Here is a 19,220-nt window from a genome sequence, read left to right as displayed (position 1 = left end):
TGGGTGGTCCTTGTTCTCCTCATATGTGCCAACCTACGTCTAATGCCTAAAACAGAGCCTGCTATGTGGTGAGCACCCGGAGTGGGCCGCAGCGGGCTCCCAGGGCCTCATGAGAGGCAACGGTGCCCATCTCTTCCGACTTGTGTTTAGCAACAGTCACTTGGAGCACCAGCAGCCTGCTGTGGTGGGAATATTTACACGGCGGCAATGGGCAAGTGCTGCATATCAGAGGGTGTATCTGTGGGGAGAGCTGGCTGTCAGCTACTTAAGCGATGGTAAACATTTCCCCTTTATTATTAGTATCGTGGAGGCTGTAGGCAGCTAGAGGTAACAGCAGCATCAAACTGACCTGGATCCCTCTTCAGTTCCTTGTAGGGAAAAGGTTTCTATGTACAAGATGCCATTTCCTCTACTGGAGAAAGGGAGGCTAATTCCTACCTCATGGATTGTGCGTGTGTGCATGTGTGTGTGTGTGCATGTGTGGTGGAGACAGGAGTGCAAATGAAGCCAGGAAGGTGTCTGATCCGATGCGGGTTCACAGCGGGTGTCCATTACACATCAGTGCTCGCCTCTCACTCTCTTACACGGGGACAAATGTGACAGTGGTTGGTGCAAAGCCTTGCCCCGACACCCACCTCGCGCTGGTGCTCGGAGCAAGCCCTCTGAAAGCAGAGGGGCCATCGGGGCCAGCTCCGGCCCAGCCCCGCCAGCCCTGCAGCTCTGTGTCTGCAGCTCTCGCCACAACGGGGGCAAGGGTGCAGCAGAGGCCAGCGTTTCTGCCCGATTCCTGGAAATCATCAATCTCTGCCCTTCGCCCTCCTCCCTTTTTCTACCACATTTTTTTTCCTCCTGGATAATGAGGCCTCCGGAGACCAGTGGAGGTCTGAACCTCGTTACGGCTCTCCAGGTAGGCCGGCATCAATAAGGGCCGGCGGACCGGGGACCTGGGTGGGGGCAGGGGTGGGCAGGCGGCGGGTGGGCGACTGAGGAGGGGGGCTTTGCAGACTTTCAAATCCCTGGATTTATTTCACCATGAATTATAACTGAACTCTTTAGTGCCCAGGGCTCATGGAGGGAAGGGTGGAATTCAGCCAACAGGCAGAGGGCAGAGGGGTGGGGGGCCCTGGTCTGGGTCCCAGGCAAAGAAGACCTCCGGCCTTGGGATGTGAGAGAGGTCTCTGGTGTCCACTCTGTGCAGAGGTAGGTCCCCTGCCTTTGGTGCATGAAGAGATCGGTGGAGGGAAGGGTGCTAAGGGAGGGTGGGGTGGCGTAGAAAGAACTCCCAGTCAAGATCCTGGTGCTGCTTCCTGTGTGACCCTGGCCCAGCCCCCTCCCTCTCTGATCCTGTGTCTCCATCTGTACAGTGAAGGGCGTGTGTTGATGATCTCCATCTGCCTTGAGATTGATGTATGGCCTCTGTGTGGGCACCTGGGTGTGTACACGGGACACTCAGTGAGATCCTATGTGGGGCTCTGGGTGGGGAGTGGGGAAAAGCATGCTGAGTGTGAAAAACAGATGAAGGAGCCCAAGGTCAGGGAAACAGAGTGGTCTCTTGGATGTGTGCAAGAGTCAAGCAGAGAGACAGACAGACAGACAGGACAACAGGAATGGAGGCAAAGAAGGTGGGCAGGAAGGAGGTGGAAAGAGGTATAGAGGTCTCAGGAGAAGGAAGAGAGAAACAGTGAAAACAGAGGCAGGCAGTTCTTGTATCTCCTTGTATCCGGAAAATCCTTTGTGGTCGTCTTGACGAGTGGTACCTTCATGAGACTAGCAGGATCTTCTGCAAAAATATGTGCTTGGTTGCATGTTCTCTGTCTTCACCAAAATCACATCTATCCTGACCTTGCCCTTACCTCCTGGGAGTGGTTTCTCAGAGCTATCTAAGATGCTATCTCCCGGGCTATAGTCCTCATTTGCCCCCAGTAAAACTTCACTCACAACTCTTAAAAAAAAAAAAAAAGAATAAAAAAACAGAGGCAGGAAAAGGGGCACTAAGTTGGAGATGGGCAGAGAGTGGCGGCAGAAGAGGGGAGGAGGGAGGGGCGGCAGCCCTGGGGTGCGGGGGGCAGCAGAGGGGCTGGCAGGCCAGCCAGCAGGGAGTGCTGAGTAAGCCCTCACCACCGCGCCCTCAGCTCGTCTGGGAAAGAGTACACCTGGTATCAGGTTCTGCCAGCTCTCCAAGTGGGATCTGCGATGGGCAGGCGGGCAGACGGGAGCCCTCCCAGTGCCTCAGCAGAAAGGCTGGTGGAGAGACACAGCTGAACCTTCGCAGCGCCCCCGTCTCCATCTCTCACTTCCTCCCATGCGCGGAGCCAATGCCCCAGAGCTGCCACATAGCACCAGGGATCGTGCTGCCCCGGGGGGCACGAGTGGGGTCCACATCGGCACTGGGGGCTCTGGTTGATCAGGTGACACATAGGAACATGGGGCTGGCCAAATATGATGGGAACTTGGCCTTCCACGCCTGCCTGGCGCCGTGGGGCGAGCACAGCCCTTGGACTCAGGCTTGGGGTCGAACCCTCCTACCGGACCACCGCCCACCCCCGAGGGCTAGTGCTCGGGGAGAGGATGCAGAAGTGGGCCTCGCTCCACCGCACCATCCTGAGGTCTAAACAGCCTTGTGTGCTAAGTACTGGGTGCGCAAACACGGGAGGTGCTTCATACACAATTGGTATTGCTAGTTCCCCGTATCACATATTAATTGTTCTCCACCACACAAGTGAAGCATGAGAAAGATACCAGAAGCCCCGGCTAGGGAGTGTCCATGAGCTTCTACCAGAGAAGCCGTGAACCCTGCCCCAACAAGTGAGGACGTTCCTGCCAGGCAGACGCAGCTTTGGGGTCTTCTCTGCTCCTTCACCCCAGCTGTTCTTGGAGCCTCAGTCTCATTTGTAAGCGAAGTGCTTTGTCCTCTTACTCCCTGGCCGTCATCGGGATTCAGTGGGACGCTACATGACAGCCTTAGCCCAGCGGCTGCCGGGGGGAAGGACTAAATGTTTAAGGCTTGGAGAATTGACAGTGAACCCGTGTCTGCCCCACAGAGCAGGTGTGGCCATCAGATGCTTTCCCGTATGGAGAGGGACCAACTCAGGGCCAGGGCGTGTAGATGGTCAGTGAGGTCATTTTCCTCCCAGTCACTCACCTGCACTCGCGTGGGGTTCAGCCAGTGCGGGATGTCGCGGACGGTCACGTTCACTGGCAGGACAATGGACTCACTGTTGTGGTCCAGGCAGGAGGTGGTGCACTCTGACCCTGCAGGGAAGCAGAGAGGGAGGCGGCGGCTCAACCCCTGTCTCCTAATGCCAAAGACCGCCCCTCCCCCCACTGGAATGCACCCGCTGCTCCCTGGACCCCATTGGTCTGGGCCATCCCTCCCTCAGGGGCAGCGGGAAAGAGAGAACCCCCACCTCCAGTAGGGCCACCTCTGGTCTCCCTGAAAACTCTCTCGTCTCCTGTGCAGCTGACACCACCGCCACGCTCATCAGCCCTGGGCCCAGTTTGCTCTTACTCCTCCTCTGTTCAGAAACCCTTCCAGGGTTGCCCACATCCAGGACAAAGTGCAAAACAAACCCCTCTGTCCAGCATCCATGGCCTCCCATGGTCTGGTCAACCCTGTCTCCCATGAACCACCTCACACACTCCCACTAACTGGACTGCGCTTGGCTTTCCACCCGAATCCCCCATGTCACAGCTTCTAAACTCTTGCCCCTGTGTATCCTTTCTCCTGAATTGTCCCACTGATTGGCCTTCTCAAGGTCAAATCCTACCAGCTCTTCAAAGCCCAGGTCGGATCCTCCGAGAAGCTCGCCCTGATTTCTGCAGCTGACTGAGAGCAGCGTTTGCCATTGGTGAATCCCACTCCAGAGCTGGCCCTGCCCCCTGTCCCTCCTTTCCGCGGTTACAGTAATGCCCTAGGAGGGCAAGGATGGGGTCGAGTCCTCTCTGAGCCTAAGCCAGCGCCTGACACACAAGGTCTGCTCTGCAGGCATCAGCCAAGTGAGCGGTGAACGTGTGAATGCCACATCAGCAGTAACCACACTCTCCTCCCCCAGGGCTGGCGCTCACACCCTCCTCTGTGCTCTCAAGATCCTTCCCCCGACTCTTCAACGGGTGCATGACAATCAATGATCTTCCAGACCTTAATCCAAGTGCCCTCTCTTGGAGGAGACCTCCACTCCTGACAACCCAAACCCTCTCCCAGGCACCCGTCACAGACTTTGTCGCTGTGGTACCAAAAGTTCTCTTCCCTGCTCGCCTGTAACTCCATGAGGCCAGTGCTATCTGCGCCCCTTTCTATGCCCAGAGCCTGGCACTGTGCATGGTGGATGGCAGGCACTCGATAAATATTTGTGAAGTGAGCGAAAGAGACAAGAGTGAGCAACCGTATAGATGGTTGAGGAAACGAATGAGTGAATGAATGAAGGGCACAATGAATGAATGATGAGTAGGCATTTAGGTATCCCAGAGAGCAGGAAGTGGGTACATAAACGAGTGAGTGGATGAATAAAGGACTGAATAAGTGGCTAAAGGAATGAAAAATGAATCAGGCAGTGAGTCAGTGAAGGCACCATGACCAACAGAGACAGGGTCAGTACACAGAAGCCCTGGGTCCAGGCGCTTCTCCAGCTGACCTTCAAGCTGTGGGTGGGCAAGACGAATGCAATTGGACTGATTCATTCTCTGTCCTGACCTCAGTGATTCTCAAGTCTCCTTAAAACCAAGCTTATCCCATGGGATGTCCCCAGGACTCCAGAAAGGTCCTCATTCATATGGACAGAGAACGGACATGTCACAATCTCACCAGGGCCCTACGGAGGTCATTCCCCTGCCTTAGTGTCAAGACCACCCTCGAACACTGAATGGTTTACGAGTCTACTTTCTTGAAAAATATCCTCCGCTGTTAGCCAGTCCAAAGGCTCCCTTCCAGACGTGTGTACGTGTATAAACAGAATGCATATATGTGTATGTGCTGCTGCTACTGCTAAGTCGCTTCAGTCGTGTCCGACTCTGTGCGACCCCATAGACGGCAGCCCACGAGGCTCCCCCGTCCCTGGGATTCTCCAGGCAAGAACACTGGAGTGGGTTGCCATTTCCTTCTCCATATATGTATATGCATACATGCAAATATAGGTGCATATTTAGATATTTGTATATGTACATATATTTTATCAGGGCCCTTCTGTTGCCATCTTGTCATTCTCTTCAATCTAAGCGAGTCACAAAGTCTGAAGAGGGGGCTGGGGTGGAATGGCAGATCCGGGACAATCTTTAGAATCTCTTTACTTTAAACACGGGGCCCCTGAACCCAGAAAAGGCAGGGGTGGGAGTATTTCTGGTCTGGTCAGCTGGCTTTCACCTGCGACTCACCACCCCTGCACACCCAGCCCTTAAGATCGCGGTCCTCACACCCATCTTGGGGGTGAAAGAGTGAAGTGTGCAGTGCTTGAGTTCCAGAGCTGGGGAGGAGGGGGCCGTGAATGAAAGCCCACGCCTCTCCGGCTCCCAAACCCCGTGACGCATAGGGAGTGGAAACACAGAAGGGAGAGAAGAGAAGGTGGCGGCCATGGAAGGGGACAGAGAGAGGTGAAGGGTGAGCAGAGAGAAAAGAAGCCCGCAGAAAGACATAAAAAGAAGAGATGAGAGTCCGAGGTGGGGGTCCCTTGGCCCTCAGAGAGACTCCGTGGTGCGTGTGTGAATCAGGAGATCGATTTTAAAGATTTCAGGGAGCCAGGCTGTGATGGGAAAATCTTTTTGGAGAAACAAGACACCACCTCTGAGAAACAGACAAAGGCTGTTCACCCCAAAAGGGGGAATAAATAAACCTGGTTCACCCAGGAGGCCACGGCTGCCCTGTGCAGCAGACACGGCTCAATCCCTCTCTCCCGGCGGCGGGCTCCGCTCTGCCCTCCCCCGCCACAGCGCTGGGCCTCAGGACCAGGCGGCGTGTTGTGATGTATGAGCCCTAATTGGCATCATTACAGATCGCTGATCTCACCGGGCCCCCGTCTCCCCCTCCCAGGAGGAGCCAGGAGGTGGCAGCAGCCTTGGTGGCTGTCACAACTTTCTGGGAGTTTCTGAGTGGGGACACAGGCCTCCCCAGGCCCTCGGCCTGGAGGCAGATGCTCCAAGCAGCTCCAGAAAGGGGGCCCCAGCCCCCAAGCCAGCCACCTACCTCACCCCTGCCCTGCTTAGGAGGCCTCTGGTCAGGGTCCCTTTCCTTGAGGGACGTCTCCCCGGGGAGGGCTCAGCCCAGGGGGTGGGTGGAAGGACAACGAGCAGGAGTGTCGGGTGGGTGGGGGAAGCTTTGCCCCTCTCTGCTTCAGCATCCCCTTCAGAGGCCCTGGGGAGGGGGGCGTTTACTCTCTCAGTCCCCTCCAGCAGACCCCACCCCCCACCCCAGATGACCATGCTCATAAAACCACATCAGCGTGGCAGTGAGAACAGGGGGTACAGAGCCAGGGAAGGGGGTTCCGCGTCAGACTGACAGCTGTCCCTGTCTGCTTTGACCACGAGAAAGCTCGGGGAGTGAAGGAAAGGCTACTGTCATCACTACCCCTTCTCCCCGCCACCACCTCTCGACCAGCCTGCTGGCTAGCAGAGGGCCAGGCATTCTGGCTCCATTGCGTGTGTCTGCGACTTGCACATACACAACAGGTACAAAGTGGCCACGTGACGTACCTGCGTACGTGTGTGTGTGAGCTACACGTAGGTTTACGGGTGACGTATCTGGGCGGTGTCTGGCTGATGCGTCCGTGCTAGGCGTGAGCTCACCGCACGATGGGTGCATTTGCGTCGGTTGTGAAGCATGCACACTTGCTCGTTTGTGCATACAGGAATATATGAGCTTGAAAGCATCGGTGGATGCAGACATGCAGGCGGTCTGGTTTTAATCAGGATTTTTTTTTCTCCCGGGGTTGCTCAATGCCAGGCATGAGTATGACGGCGTATTCATTTTTGTGCGTGTCCTGACTGAGTCAGGGGCAGGGGCCCCATCACAGACAGAAGTGTCCAGAGCCATGCACACCCCTCAGGAATGATGGAGAAAGCCTTGACCTTGGGATGGAGCAGCCAACGCTACTGGCCACCACTCCACCTGTTGCCACAACTTTCTAGAATGCCTATACTGGCAGACCCAATGAGATCCCCCCTCTGCAAAGCTCCTGCTTAGGGTCCTTTGGATCGGTGGCTCCATTAGATCTTAAACTACCTTGGGAATCAGCAGGGAGGGGAACCATGCCCTCGGATGTTTTCTGAGGCATGCTGCACTAATGCGGGAGGGCTGATCCTGACTCTAAGTTCAGCTGAAGAACCTCTGTGCGAGGCTCTGCGTTTCCATCTTTCAAAGGAAGTGGTCAGGCCCCCTCACCCCTCTGCTCCCCAGCTGTGGGCCTCCCTTCTGGACGTGAAATGATAACCACGTGAGGGTGAGGAACACATTGACTCTGTGTGGCTGGGAGTGAGTGTCTGCACAGATAACCCTCTGCTCCAGACACCCCTGGTGATCGTCCCATAAATCACACTGGCCACGAGAAAGGACATCCAATTCCCTGGGCTTTTCATCATGGTCAATTAAGGAATCCACCCAAGAGGTCAGTAGCACTGCCCTCCACTGAGGTCAGACTCCATGCACGCCCAGCTCCCCAGAAAGCTGTGGGCCTGTGATGAATGTATCTGTCCAGACGCCTGGTCTCTCCCAGGCCACCCCCTGGCATCAGACCTCAGTTTGTCTCCCTTCACTTGGCGAGCTAGCCTATCACCATGTAAAGAATATTTTGAAAAAGCTGTTTCTCCTTATTTTGGAGGCAACTGAAATGCCATGGAAAGAACTCGGGCTTTGGAGGAGTGGTCTCAGGATTTGGGCATGTTCTATCATTGCTTTGAGTCTCAATTTCCTCATCTGTTCAAGGTTATTGAGAGGATAAGAGATCACATCTCTAGAGAGCTGGGTACAGTGCTGACCCACGGCCGGTATTATGAATGATCAGCATCACACATGTTTTAAGATCACCAACAAAGGCAGCCATACTGGGTCACTGCTTCCCTAAATTGGAAGTGGATTTTCATACCTCCCTCCCTTTGCCATGTTGATCCCTTCTGTCTGGAATGCCACTTCTTGCCCAACTAGCTCTGGCAAATCCCTGTGTAAGCAGACCTTCCTCTAGGAGCCTTCTGTGTCCCTGGAGGCATCAGTCAATGTTTCTGTCCTCCAGTGTAATCCCACACACCCACCCAACATTGCTTTGCTGACATCTGTGCCCTGAATCCTCTTCTTGAGAGGACAGGGTCTGGTCTCATTCCTCTTCATTTCTCCAGTGCCTTGCGCTGAGAGAGGTGCCCATTATCCCAGAAGGACACAAGCTCCAAGTTCTGGGGAGGATGCGCCACCCCCCTGCCCCCCATGCATAGCTCACCACCCACGCCCATCGTACCTATGGCATAGCCCTCAGGGCACTGCAGCTTGAGATTGCTGTTGAGCTGGTCTGGGGCCGAGCACTCGCCTTGCATCTCCTGGCAGATGTGGAAGGAGCCGCTCCAGGTGCCATCTTTCCGGCAGTGGATGACGTTGTTCCCGCGGCCCTGCATGCCACAGAGACACAGTCAGGACCAAGAGAGACCCCACCCTCTGCACAAGAAGCCTCCCAATGTTTCTGCTCTGCAGCGCCCCGAAAGTGTTCCAAAACAAGTTCTTCACCATGGTAGAAACCCAACCGGCCTCCAATAGAGTCACTGCAATGTCTCCATTTTACAGATGGGGACACCGAGGACTCAGTGGGGGAAGAAACTTGCTCAAAGCATTTTGGAGAGTTTAACACCCAGGTTTCCTACATCTGAGTAGTGTTCTTTCAGAGAGTCCAATCAGAGGAACTCGTTTGGCTTGTTTTTTGTAACTGAGAACGTAGGGGACCACGTGTACCCCAATGTGTACAGTGAGTAAGCATGGATCTTGGAGCCATTTGTCAGGAGGCGGTCACACACCAAGGCTCAGAGGCTAAAGGATCTGCCTGCAATGCAGAAGACCTAGGTTTCATCCCTGCGTCAGGAAGATCCCCTGGAGAAAGGAATGGCTACCCAATCCAGTGTTCTTGCCTGGAATATCCCATGAACAGAAGAGCCTGGCAGGCTAGAGTTCATGGGGTCACAAAGAGTCGGACACGACTGAGCGACTATCACTTTTCACTTTCACCCCAGGCATACTCCAAAGCTTGCTTCATCTCAATCGATGAGAAAAAATCCCAGGCCCCAGCCCCCCAAGTAGCTTTCTCTTCCAGGGCCTCCCTTCCCCTCCCTCCTTCCTTCCTTCCTTCCCCTCCATTCCATTCCAGCAATAATGGCACCAAGAGGGTGGTGTGAGGATGCTTCTATACGCTCCCTCCCTCCAAGTCTTTACAATAGGCAATATCCCATCTCTCAATCTTCTGCAAAGCCATGGGCAAACGAGCCACTTTCCACTAACATTCCAACAGAAGGTCAGCTTTGCTGAAATTTCAGAACCATCCCCCAATCCAAAGACCATTCCTTAGCGTCCATTCTAGGCGTAGCTCTGTCGGGTCCAGTTGTGAAGTAAGCCAGCTCCCTGCTCCCCACAGCACCACCGCCAGCCCTGAGCATCGTCCACTGCCTGCATTCTCAAATGCCCACGTAGGGTTTCACCTGGCCAGGTTGCTTCTGCATGTGTTGCACCTTTGTCTGCTCTGTCCCCTGCCCCTGCCCCCTTGTCCAAACACAGGCACAGAACTTTCTGGCAGAAGCATCCTGTCCTAATGCCAAGCCCAGGCCTGCACACTGCACTAGCCGAAGGTCTCTGACACCCGCTGCCTCTCTATCATCTGTTCCCTCCTAAATGGTACCCTCTTGGGTCACCCCTGCACCCCTGGGGGCCTTCCACAGTACTCAACAGGTCCCAGCCACTTAACAGGCCCATTCACACATCACCCAATAGGTATTTTTGTTCATTCAGGAACAAAGATGGAGTGAGTAAGTACAGAGATGTGGAATGAATTTGTTTAAAAAGAAGAGAAATGCATGGATGAGGAAATAAATGAGTAAATGAAGAAATGAATGAATACGCGAATAAATGAACAAGTGTGTGCATGAGAAAACAAACTCTTGGAAAGGGCTGACGCAGGCTGAAGCTGCCCTGTCTGAGAAAACAGCTGTAAGGAGCTGGGATTTAGAGAGAAAGGGGCCCCTCTCTGGGCCTCACGTGGGCCAGCATGAGGAGGATCTGGTGGCGGTGGAAACCTCTGTGGCCACGGAGAAGGGTGGCCCATCCCGCGCCCACAGCTGTGGGGTGATTGCTGAGTCCACCCAGAGGTTCCCTGTGAGCGCGGGGAAAGTTTAGGCAACTTCCTATGGCTTCAGAGAACCCCGACTCTCCCTCCCAGAACCCCAGGCCCCATGATTCTGCTGGGCCCTCAGGGGAGTAGGAAATTGACCCCAATTTCCTTGAGCCTTGGCCTATGGTGCACTTGGCCTCCAGCCCCTGAAGGGCTGCAGACCTCAGCACTGCGTGGGCCAGAGCTGGCTGGGAGCTGGGTTTGCAACAGAGAATGTATTAGGACTGGCTGGAATCTGCGTAGGGAATTTCATGCCGGGGAGGCGCCACTACAGAAAAGGGAAGCATAAAGGCACTCTGGTCTTGCTGCCTCTGGTCTCTCTCCCTCCTGCCCAGCTCATCTGGCACTTTCTGCTGCTGACTGAAGCAGCGTCACAAAGGATACAGTCCTTCTGATAAGATAGCTTGCACTTTCAAACCAGGCTTGCTGGAGGGCCGCCAGCCAGGGCTTCTACAGTGGGACCCAGATGACACGCCAGCCCCTTCTCTTGCTCTGCACACATCCTTCCTTTGAGTCTGTGGTCACCTGTCTCTCCTGCATACTTCTTTTGATTCCCACCCCCACACCTTTGGCCCTCTGTACCTTCTACATGGCAGACTTCCCAGAGCCTCTCTGGATTTCATGTCCTCCTTTGGGAAAAGATTTTTGTGCACTTAGGGCTACCTATCACCTGGGTGCAGGAGAAGGCAATGGCACCCCACTCCACTACTCTTGCCTGGAAAATCCCATGGATGGAGGAGCCTGGTAGGCTGCAGTCCATGGGGTCGCTAAGAGTCGGACACGACTGAGTGACTTCAGTTTCACTTTTCACTTTTATGCATTGGAGAAGGAAATAGCAACCCACTCCAGTCTTCTTGCCTGGAGATTCCCAGGGACAGAGGAGCCTGGTAGGAGGTCGTCTATGGGGTCGCACAGAGTCGGACACAACTGAAGTGACTTAGCAGCAGCAGCAGCAGCAGCAGCATCACCTGGGTGCAGATGCTTGGAGCAGAGCCATGCTGCTGAGCCCAGTGTGACCATAGAAGGCCTGACATGCAGGATCCAATCTGGGAAGACCGGAGGCCAGGGGACCCACTGTGCATCTCTGAATGCACAGTGCTACATGCTAGGGTGAAGTTTACCACCAGAGGGCTGAGCATCTCTTAGCAAAGCGTCTTGTCTCTCTGTGCCTGTGTCTCCATCTGCAAAAAAAAGCATACTATATGGGGCTGCCCTGGTGGCTCTGTGGTAAAGAATCTGCCTGCCAATGCAGGAGACACGGGTTTGGTTCCTGATCCAGGAAGATCCCACATGCCATGGAGCAACTGAGCCCATGCACCACAAGTAGGGAGCCTGTGCTCTAGAGCCCTTGGGTTGCAACTACTGAAGCCCGAGTGCCCTAGAGTCCATGCTCTGCAACAAGAGAAGCCGCTGCACTGGGAACCATGCACCGCAACTGGAGGGTGCCCCCACCTCGCTGCAACTGGAGAAAAGCCCGTGCAATGGCAAAAGTCATGCACAGCCCCAAATAAATAAATAAACACAAATGCAAAAGAAGCGTACTATGCTTTCTCAACTCTAACTACACAGGTCCCCAAAAAGCCACAAGCATATAATACAGTGTCAAACATCTACTACGTGCCAGTGTTTTACACGCAGTTAAAAATGCTTTTACCAGTGCAGTTAGTGTGGAAATCATGTCCTTTTTATAGATTTGAAAACTGAGGCTCAGCTAGGAAGTGAAAAGGTGAGTTTTTAAATGATGCTGGTGTGATGGTTAAGAGTCTGGACTTCAGTCAGACTTCCCAGGTTCCAATTCCATCTCTGCACCCTTCCCACTGTGCAGACTTGGGGAAGTTCCTTAACTTCTCTATGCTTTGGTTTCCTGTTAAATGAGCCTGGAATTCACTGCCTGAAAAAGTCATCATGGGGATCAGTGAGTTAGGCTATGTGAAGCATTTATAGCTTAACACACAGATCAGGCCCTCTAAGGGTTAGCTGAGCTCTTAACCACTCTCTTGCACTGCCTCAAAGGGAACTTTAACATCAGCCCAAGCATTACCCACATTTGAGAAATGGCAGCTGCCAGAACAGGGAGGCGGCCGGGCCGGAGCCAGGCTTTTCCCTGTAAACCTCTGTGCTTTCCTACAGTACAGGGGAGTGGAATCGGGGAGGAGAGGCTGGGAGACGCGCACAGAGGGAGACCCAGACTTCTAGTTAGCAGAAATGGAAGTAAGACAGTGGCGGAGAGAAATATGACATCAACAGAGCAATTCAGTTCAGTTGTTCAGTCGTGTCTGACTCTTTGTGACCCCACGGACTGCAGCACACCAGGCTTCCATGTCCTTCACCATCTCCCGGACTTTGCTCAGATTCATGTCCACTGAGTGGGTGATGCCATCCAACCATCTACACAGTGAACCACAAGATACAGAGATCTGCTAACAGCAATCCCAGTTCTGCCTGGACTTCCTCCTAGTTGTATAAGGTGGGCAAGACACCTTAACTCCCTGAACCACACCTTCCTCACCTGCAAAATGGGACAGTGATGCCAGACACCGTGGGGCTTAAATGTCTGTATAAAGCACTTAACCCAGCCTGGCGTAGAGTACATGCTCAATAAATCGCAGCTGTTGTTTATTATCTGCCTCTGTGTCTGGTCAATGGCCTCACATGCATTTTGTTTCCTCCCAGTGAGATACAGGGGTGACGTGTAGCCATGCAGCTGCAGGAGTAAGGCTGGGCAGAAAATGTCGTTTGTGCAATGACTTGGCTAGGAGATCTGACTCTGCTACCAACTTGCTGTGTGACCTTGGGTATGGTGCTTCCCCTCTCTGAGCTTCAGTGGTCCTACCTATCAAATAAGCAGATTGCAATGGGAAAACCCTGAGGTCCAGCCCATCTCTAATATCGTATGGGCTTGGGACTTCCTCTAGGAAGCCCTGCATCCTTGGGCAAGCATGTGATGATCCTGAACCTAGAAGCTGCCCCGCTTGGGAAGGCATTATACGTATGGGAGGGGTGCCCAGGTTGCGCACCGCACAATTCCACAGGCCCACCCTACTTCCACTGCCTCAGTTAATCCTCACAAATAAACTACGAGGAAGCCAGAATTACTTCCCCTCCCCCACTTTATGCCTGAGGAAACTGAAGCTTAAAGAGTTAAATAACTTGCCCAAGTCCTCCAGCTAGTAAGTGGTAAAGCCAAGATTCAAACAGAGTCTGGATCCAGCATCACAGTGGCTCCCTAGGAATGGATGAAGTTGAGGTTTGATTTGTTCATTTGCTTTTAGTGTCAGTGGGAAGGAGTATGTGAGCCTCCCCTACAACAGCCCCTGTCCTCCCTTGCCAGGATCTGGAGCTTGTTTGGAAAGCAAAGAATTCCCGCTCCATATACATGCTGTTCGATTCAAGATACTCTGCGCGGTACATTTCGACTGTGTTTACAGGCAGCGAGAGGGGATCTGAGGTGAATACTAGATTTGGCTCCCAGGCCCCCAGTCTGAGGGTAGAGGAAATTCATTTGCAGTACAAACTAGAAACGTCAATTGTATTAGGAGCCCATTTGGCACGCGCTCCCTCATTCCTTAGCCGGCAAGCAATACCCTGCTCCTTAGCGTCTGGCCTCCCCGGCAGTTGCCAAACAGGACCGCTTGAGTCGTCTGATAAATTTACATTTTCCTCTCCTTTAAATACAAACTGGCCATGAAAGGTACTTGGCAGGCCCCAGGCAGACTGGGTTTCAGTTTGATAACATGACCACGGCCAGAATAGTATTTGGCTCAGCAGTTCGGGTAACTGTTAGCAACAGTTTTATGTAAGGGAGTGAGAGGGAAGTTGATCGGCTGCGTGAGGCCGTGGTAATCTCTGGCCTTTGCTTGTTCCAGCCCCAGCTTCTGCCTCCCTGGCAGCTGAGGAAGGGAAGGACCCGGGTACACAGACAGGAGTCCTGAGCATGCCTCCCCTACAGGGCTTGCCTCCTGGACTCGGTCTGCCCACTGTCCACAGTTGGGGGACCAGGTTCCGATTCTGATTCAGCTGACACCAGCTGCGTCACCTTGGATGGCTGAGTGAGTGTCCCAACTGGAAAATGAGGAGAGCAGCCTGGATGTCCACGGCAGGAGTCAGGCCCTGTCACTTCCCGAACACCTACTAGGCGCTTGGCACTATCCCCAGTGCTGACAACACAGGGAAGATGAAAGCTGTGGTCAGGGATCTCAAAACCTAGTGGAACTGAAAGTGAAGTCGCTCAGTCCGATTCTTTGCAACCCCTTGGACTGTAGCTCACCAGGCTCCTCCGTCCATGGAATTTTCCAGGCAAGAGTACCGGAGTGGGTTGCCATTTCCTTCTCCAGGGGATCTCCCCGACCCAGGGATTGAACCCAAGTCTCCCACATTGCAAGCAGATGCTTTACCGTCTGAGCCACCTGGGAAGCCCCAAAATCTAGTGGGGGGGCGTGAAATGAATTACAATGCAGCGTGGCCAGTGCTGTGAGGGAGGGGCACTGGGCCCACAGTGGGAGGGGCAGGAAAAGGTTCCTGGAAGAAGGGGTGCCTGGGCTGAATGGTGAAGGACACTTAGGCTGGAAAAGGTGACAGCTCCTTTCACAGAGAACACGCAGGTGAAGGGGGAGATCTGTCTTACTGTGATGGGGGAGGTAAGCTGAATGCACAGGTGAGACTTACTCTAAGGGAGATGGGGTTACTGATTCACAAAAGACTTTGAGCAGGGGAACTGTCATGATCACACGTGTGCTCTCAACAGGCCACTCTGGCTGTGATGTGGACAGTCTGCCGGAGAGGCAAGGAGAAGGCAGGGGGGCGGTCGGGAAGCTGCGTGCGGGCCAGGAGGGTGATGCTGCTGGCCTGAGTTAGGCCGGTGGCCTTGGAGACAGGTAAGGGCAGTTCAGGAGTTCGGAATGGGCAGAAGTCAGTGGCTAACTGCACGTGGGAATGGGAGTAAAAGGAGCTGACGATGCTGCTCCGACTGTGTCTAGTATTTGGTTTTTCCAGTGGTCGTGAATGGATGTGAGAGCTGGACCATAAAGAAAGCTAAGCGCCGAAGAGTTGATGCTTTTGAACTGTGGTGTTGGAGGAGACTCTTGAGAGCCCCTTGGACTGCAAGGAGATCCAACCAGACTGCTAAAGGAGATCAGTTCTGGGTGTTCATTGGAAGGACTGATGCTGAAGCTGAAACTCCAATCCTTTGGCCACCTCATGCGAAGAGCTGACTCATTTGAAAAGACCCTGATGCTGGGAAAGATTGAAGGCAGGAGGAGAATGGGATGATAGAAGATGAGATGGTTGGATAGCACCACTGACTCTCAATGGACATGAGTTTGGGTAAACTCAGGGAGTTGGTGATGGACAGGGAGGCCTGGCATGCTTCAGTTCATGGGGTTGCAAAGAGTCGGACACAACTGAGTTACCGAACTGAACTGAACTGAACTGAATACCCACTAAGCACTGACAAGAGGGAGATCCTTGCACTGGGGCCCAGTTGGCTGAACTCTGGCCTCACCTGAGTAAAGATCCTTGCCCACCTGTGTGTCATGGGGCTTGAGGCATCCACCCTAAATGGTGGGTTCTCTCAGGACTGGAGCTCCCTGTGGATCTAAGTCTTCCCTGGAGCCAGCTGGTTCCTCATTCTCTTTCCCATTCTTGATTCCCTACTTGTCTTAGTGGGTGGAGGTGGGTGTGAGTAAGGATTAAGGAAATGCCATTCACAGAACTGCCTCAGCAGGGCTGCTGGGAATGCTGAACTCAGTTACATGTGGACTGAGATAGAATTCAGTCCCCTCCATCTCCTACCATCCTTCTTCAGTAGTCTCAAAACTGTACATCTAGTCTAAATATGGCTCCCTTTCTCCAAATGCTTGAGGAGCTACTGATGTCTCCAGATCATGGAAATCGTGATTCTACATATTTCAGAGCAATGTAAGTGGCGATGGTGGTAAAAAGTCAACAAAACAGCCTCGGTCACTCCTTACCTTGGATCAAGTTCAGACATTGGGATTTCACTTATGATTTCTCTCATAAGGTTCCTGATACTGAGATTTTTTTTCAAAGCGAAGAATCACTGAACCAGTAATATGCAGTGTGATGGGTAGGACCACGAGGTTCAGAGAGATTACAAAGAAAGATGGTGAGAACTCAGCTCCTAAACTTCTGCATGGGTGATACCGCTATTACACAATTGTGGCATCCGCAGGGAGTCTCCTGGAGGATGTGGTTCTTAAATCCTGGCTGGTGGTTAGTAAACAGAGGGGAAAGGGGTCTAAGTGTTGACCCCAAATTCAAGGAGCCTCACCTGGGTGGCATCGCTGTCTTCACAGTTGATCCTGCACTCGCTGTTGAACTGGAAGCCATTGGTGCACTGGTACAGCCCATGGAATTTTGGTGGAGGAGGGTCACACGTCACAGGAACACAAGCTCCCTCCTGCCAGCTGCCATCCTGGGTACACTGGGTCTTGAAGGCCCGTCTTTGAGGAAGAGATAAAAGTAGAGACATCTCAAGGACCCAATGGCTGCAGCCACGCTCTTCCCACGGTCTCTGGAGCCAGCTGGCCTCACACATACCTTTCTGATTCCTGAGTCCCTGCTCATCCTATTGCATGGCGGAGGGAGTGAGGAGGGGTTAAGGTAAACGTTCACAGAACTCTTTTCTCAGGGCCAAGCAAGAGTTTCATGTGGACTGAAATAAAATCAAGCCCTGCTGGCCCGTTTCCGCCCACTTCCTTCCAGGGGCGCTGATGGGGGCTGACGCAGGGATGGTATGGATACCCACCACTTGCTGCGCACCAGGCACCCTGCACGCACTCCACACACACATCCTCATTCATCCTTCACAACCATCTCACCCAGTGACTGCTATCATCCTCCCCATCGTATTGCTCAACGGTAGAGGCCCAGAGAAGTCACACAGTCAGCAAGCAGCTGATGACAATGTCCCTCCAGATTCCCAGGGAAGAGCACGGGATGAATGGTGGGCAGAGCAGGGAGCACTTCCTTCTAACTAGACAGACCTGGCTCTCCCTGTCCCCCGGCCGGCTCCAGCCGCCGGGAGCTTGCCTCTGCGGCCGCACTTACTTCTTTGACTTCCGGGAGGAGCCGGGCACGTGGTATCCAGGTCTGCACTTGTACTTGCAGAAGGAGCCCACCTTGTGCTTGTTCTCACGGCACCGGGCCGTCTGGAGGTCTGCGTTGGGCACTGGGGGCGGAGCCAGGCACATGAGCTCACACAGGGCCTCTGGGAAGGACCACAGCCCATCCTCCATGCAGGTCAGGAGGCTGTTGTTGCCTGTAGGACACAGGCAGGCAGGGTTAGTGGAGGCGGGAGGTGGGGAGGCTCTGATAGACCAGCTCATCCACGGCTGCCTGGACTCAAGTCAACTTGAAGAACCAGACACTTGCACATGTGATTCCAGACCCTTCCACCTTCAGCTGAGGAGTCTAGGGAGAAGAAAGAGCTGCCACAAAATAAAAAAAAAAAAAAAAAAAAAGGGAGACACAATTTGGGGAGTGATGTACCCCATGTCTACAGTGAATCCAATTCAAGGCTCCTGACTTCGGATTCTGAAACCTCTTATATTGCATAGACAAGAGACCTTCACAATCCTTGTCAACTACAAATGGGCACTTGCCACGAGTATTTGCCAGCGACTGAACAACAAGGGCATTTGCCACCTGCCTGAGCAGAGATTGAACCCTGTGCTGTTGCAGCTGCCGACCTGACCTTCAGCACCCCCTGAAGGGGACTCAGGGAGGAGGGTGAGGCACTCTGTGCTCCAAGGAAACTGGTGGAACGGGTCTTTAGATAGTTAGATATTTTCAGGAGCTGATTTCATGATCCCAATCCTTGGATCTCTTCATATCTAGTAAATCACTAAAGCCCTTCATGATGACATCAGTTCCTCATGACTAACAGAAAACCTTTTCTAAAGTAAGAACTTGATTACACTGAACTCCCCCTTCACCAAAATCTTATATATTAACCTTCTCCACTGCCTCTTTGGAGCAGTCCCTCAGAGCTCTCTGAAGCGCTGCCTCCCAGGCTGCCTTCCTCATTTTGCCCCAGAAATAAAACTTAACTCGCAACTCTCACTTTGCACATCTTTTTAGTCCACACTTCATCCTCCCTGCTTTGCATCTGGGCCCAGAGATGAAGAAACTTGCTTTCCAGTAATTGGCAGAGTAAGTTTCCCTGATAGCTCAGCTGGTAAAGATTCCGCCTGCAATGCAGGAGAGCCTGGTTTGATTCCTGATCAGGAAGTTCCCCTGGAGAAGGGATAGGCTACCCACTCCAGTATTCTTGGGCTTCCCTCGTGGCTCAGTTGGTAAAGAATTTGCCTGCAATGCAGGAGACCTGGGTTCGATCCTTGGGTAGGGAAGATCCCCTGCAGGAGGGCATGGCAACCCACTCCAGTATTCTGGCCTGGACAATTCTCATGAACAGAAGAGCCTAGTGAGCCACAGACCATGGGGTTGCAAAGAGTCGGACACAGCTGAGCAACTAAGCATGCAAGGTCCTATCAGAATTGACTAGGCGCTCTGATTTCAGGGTGCTGTGTGACCTTCAGCTGCCACTCCCTCGCTGGGCCCCGCATCCCTGAATTTGTCTGAGTCCCCCTTATGCCTGGAAGTGGCAGCCTCGTGGTATCTGGAGGCTGGATTTTCTTCTCAGGCCCAGTATTCAGTGAAGCTTTGCCAAAGCAGCTGAGAGATGAGCACTTCTCCGCAGCCCATGCCAGCTCTAGGAGACATATTGACTGCCACGGGGAAGCTGGCCTGATGGGAAATGTCACAAGTAAAAGTGAAACACGGAGAGGCAGGCTTTTCTCTGACGGGTCGTATGTTATTGACACACACAGCCTGCCCAGAATTTCCCCAAGACAACTGGAGATG

At 53.4% G+C, this 19,220-nt stretch overlaps 1 protein-coding gene across 1 annotated transcript in view; it reads right to left on the bottom strand.

The window, feature by feature from the left end:
* The window catches only part of PAPPA (pappalysin 1), a 268,043-nt gene that overhangs the window by 38,186 nt on the left and 210,637 nt on the right, over positions 1 to 19,220 (bottom strand). The window contains exons 16-19 of the mRNA XM_061426652.1: positions 17,406 to 17,616; positions 16,627 to 16,798; positions 8,430 to 8,577; positions 3,143 to 3,252 (exon numbers count right to left, since the gene is read on the bottom strand). Coding sequence (XP_061282636.1) covers positions 3,143 to 3,252; positions 8,430 to 8,577; positions 16,627 to 16,798; positions 17,406 to 17,616 — 641 coding nt within the window. The remainder of the gene's footprint in view (positions 1 to 3,142; positions 3,253 to 8,429; positions 8,578 to 16,626; positions 16,799 to 17,405; positions 17,617 to 19,220) is intronic.

This window comes from Bos javanicus, chromosome 8 (assembly GCF_032452875.1).
Source record: "Bos javanicus breed banteng chromosome 8, ARS-OSU_banteng_1.0, whole genome shotgun sequence".
In the NCBI taxonomy this organism is placed as follows: Eukaryota; Metazoa; Chordata; class Mammalia; order Artiodactyla; family Bovidae; genus Bos; species Bos javanicus.
Note: the sequence above shows the minus strand (reverse complement) of the source record. Positions and strands in the feature narration are given on the sequence as shown.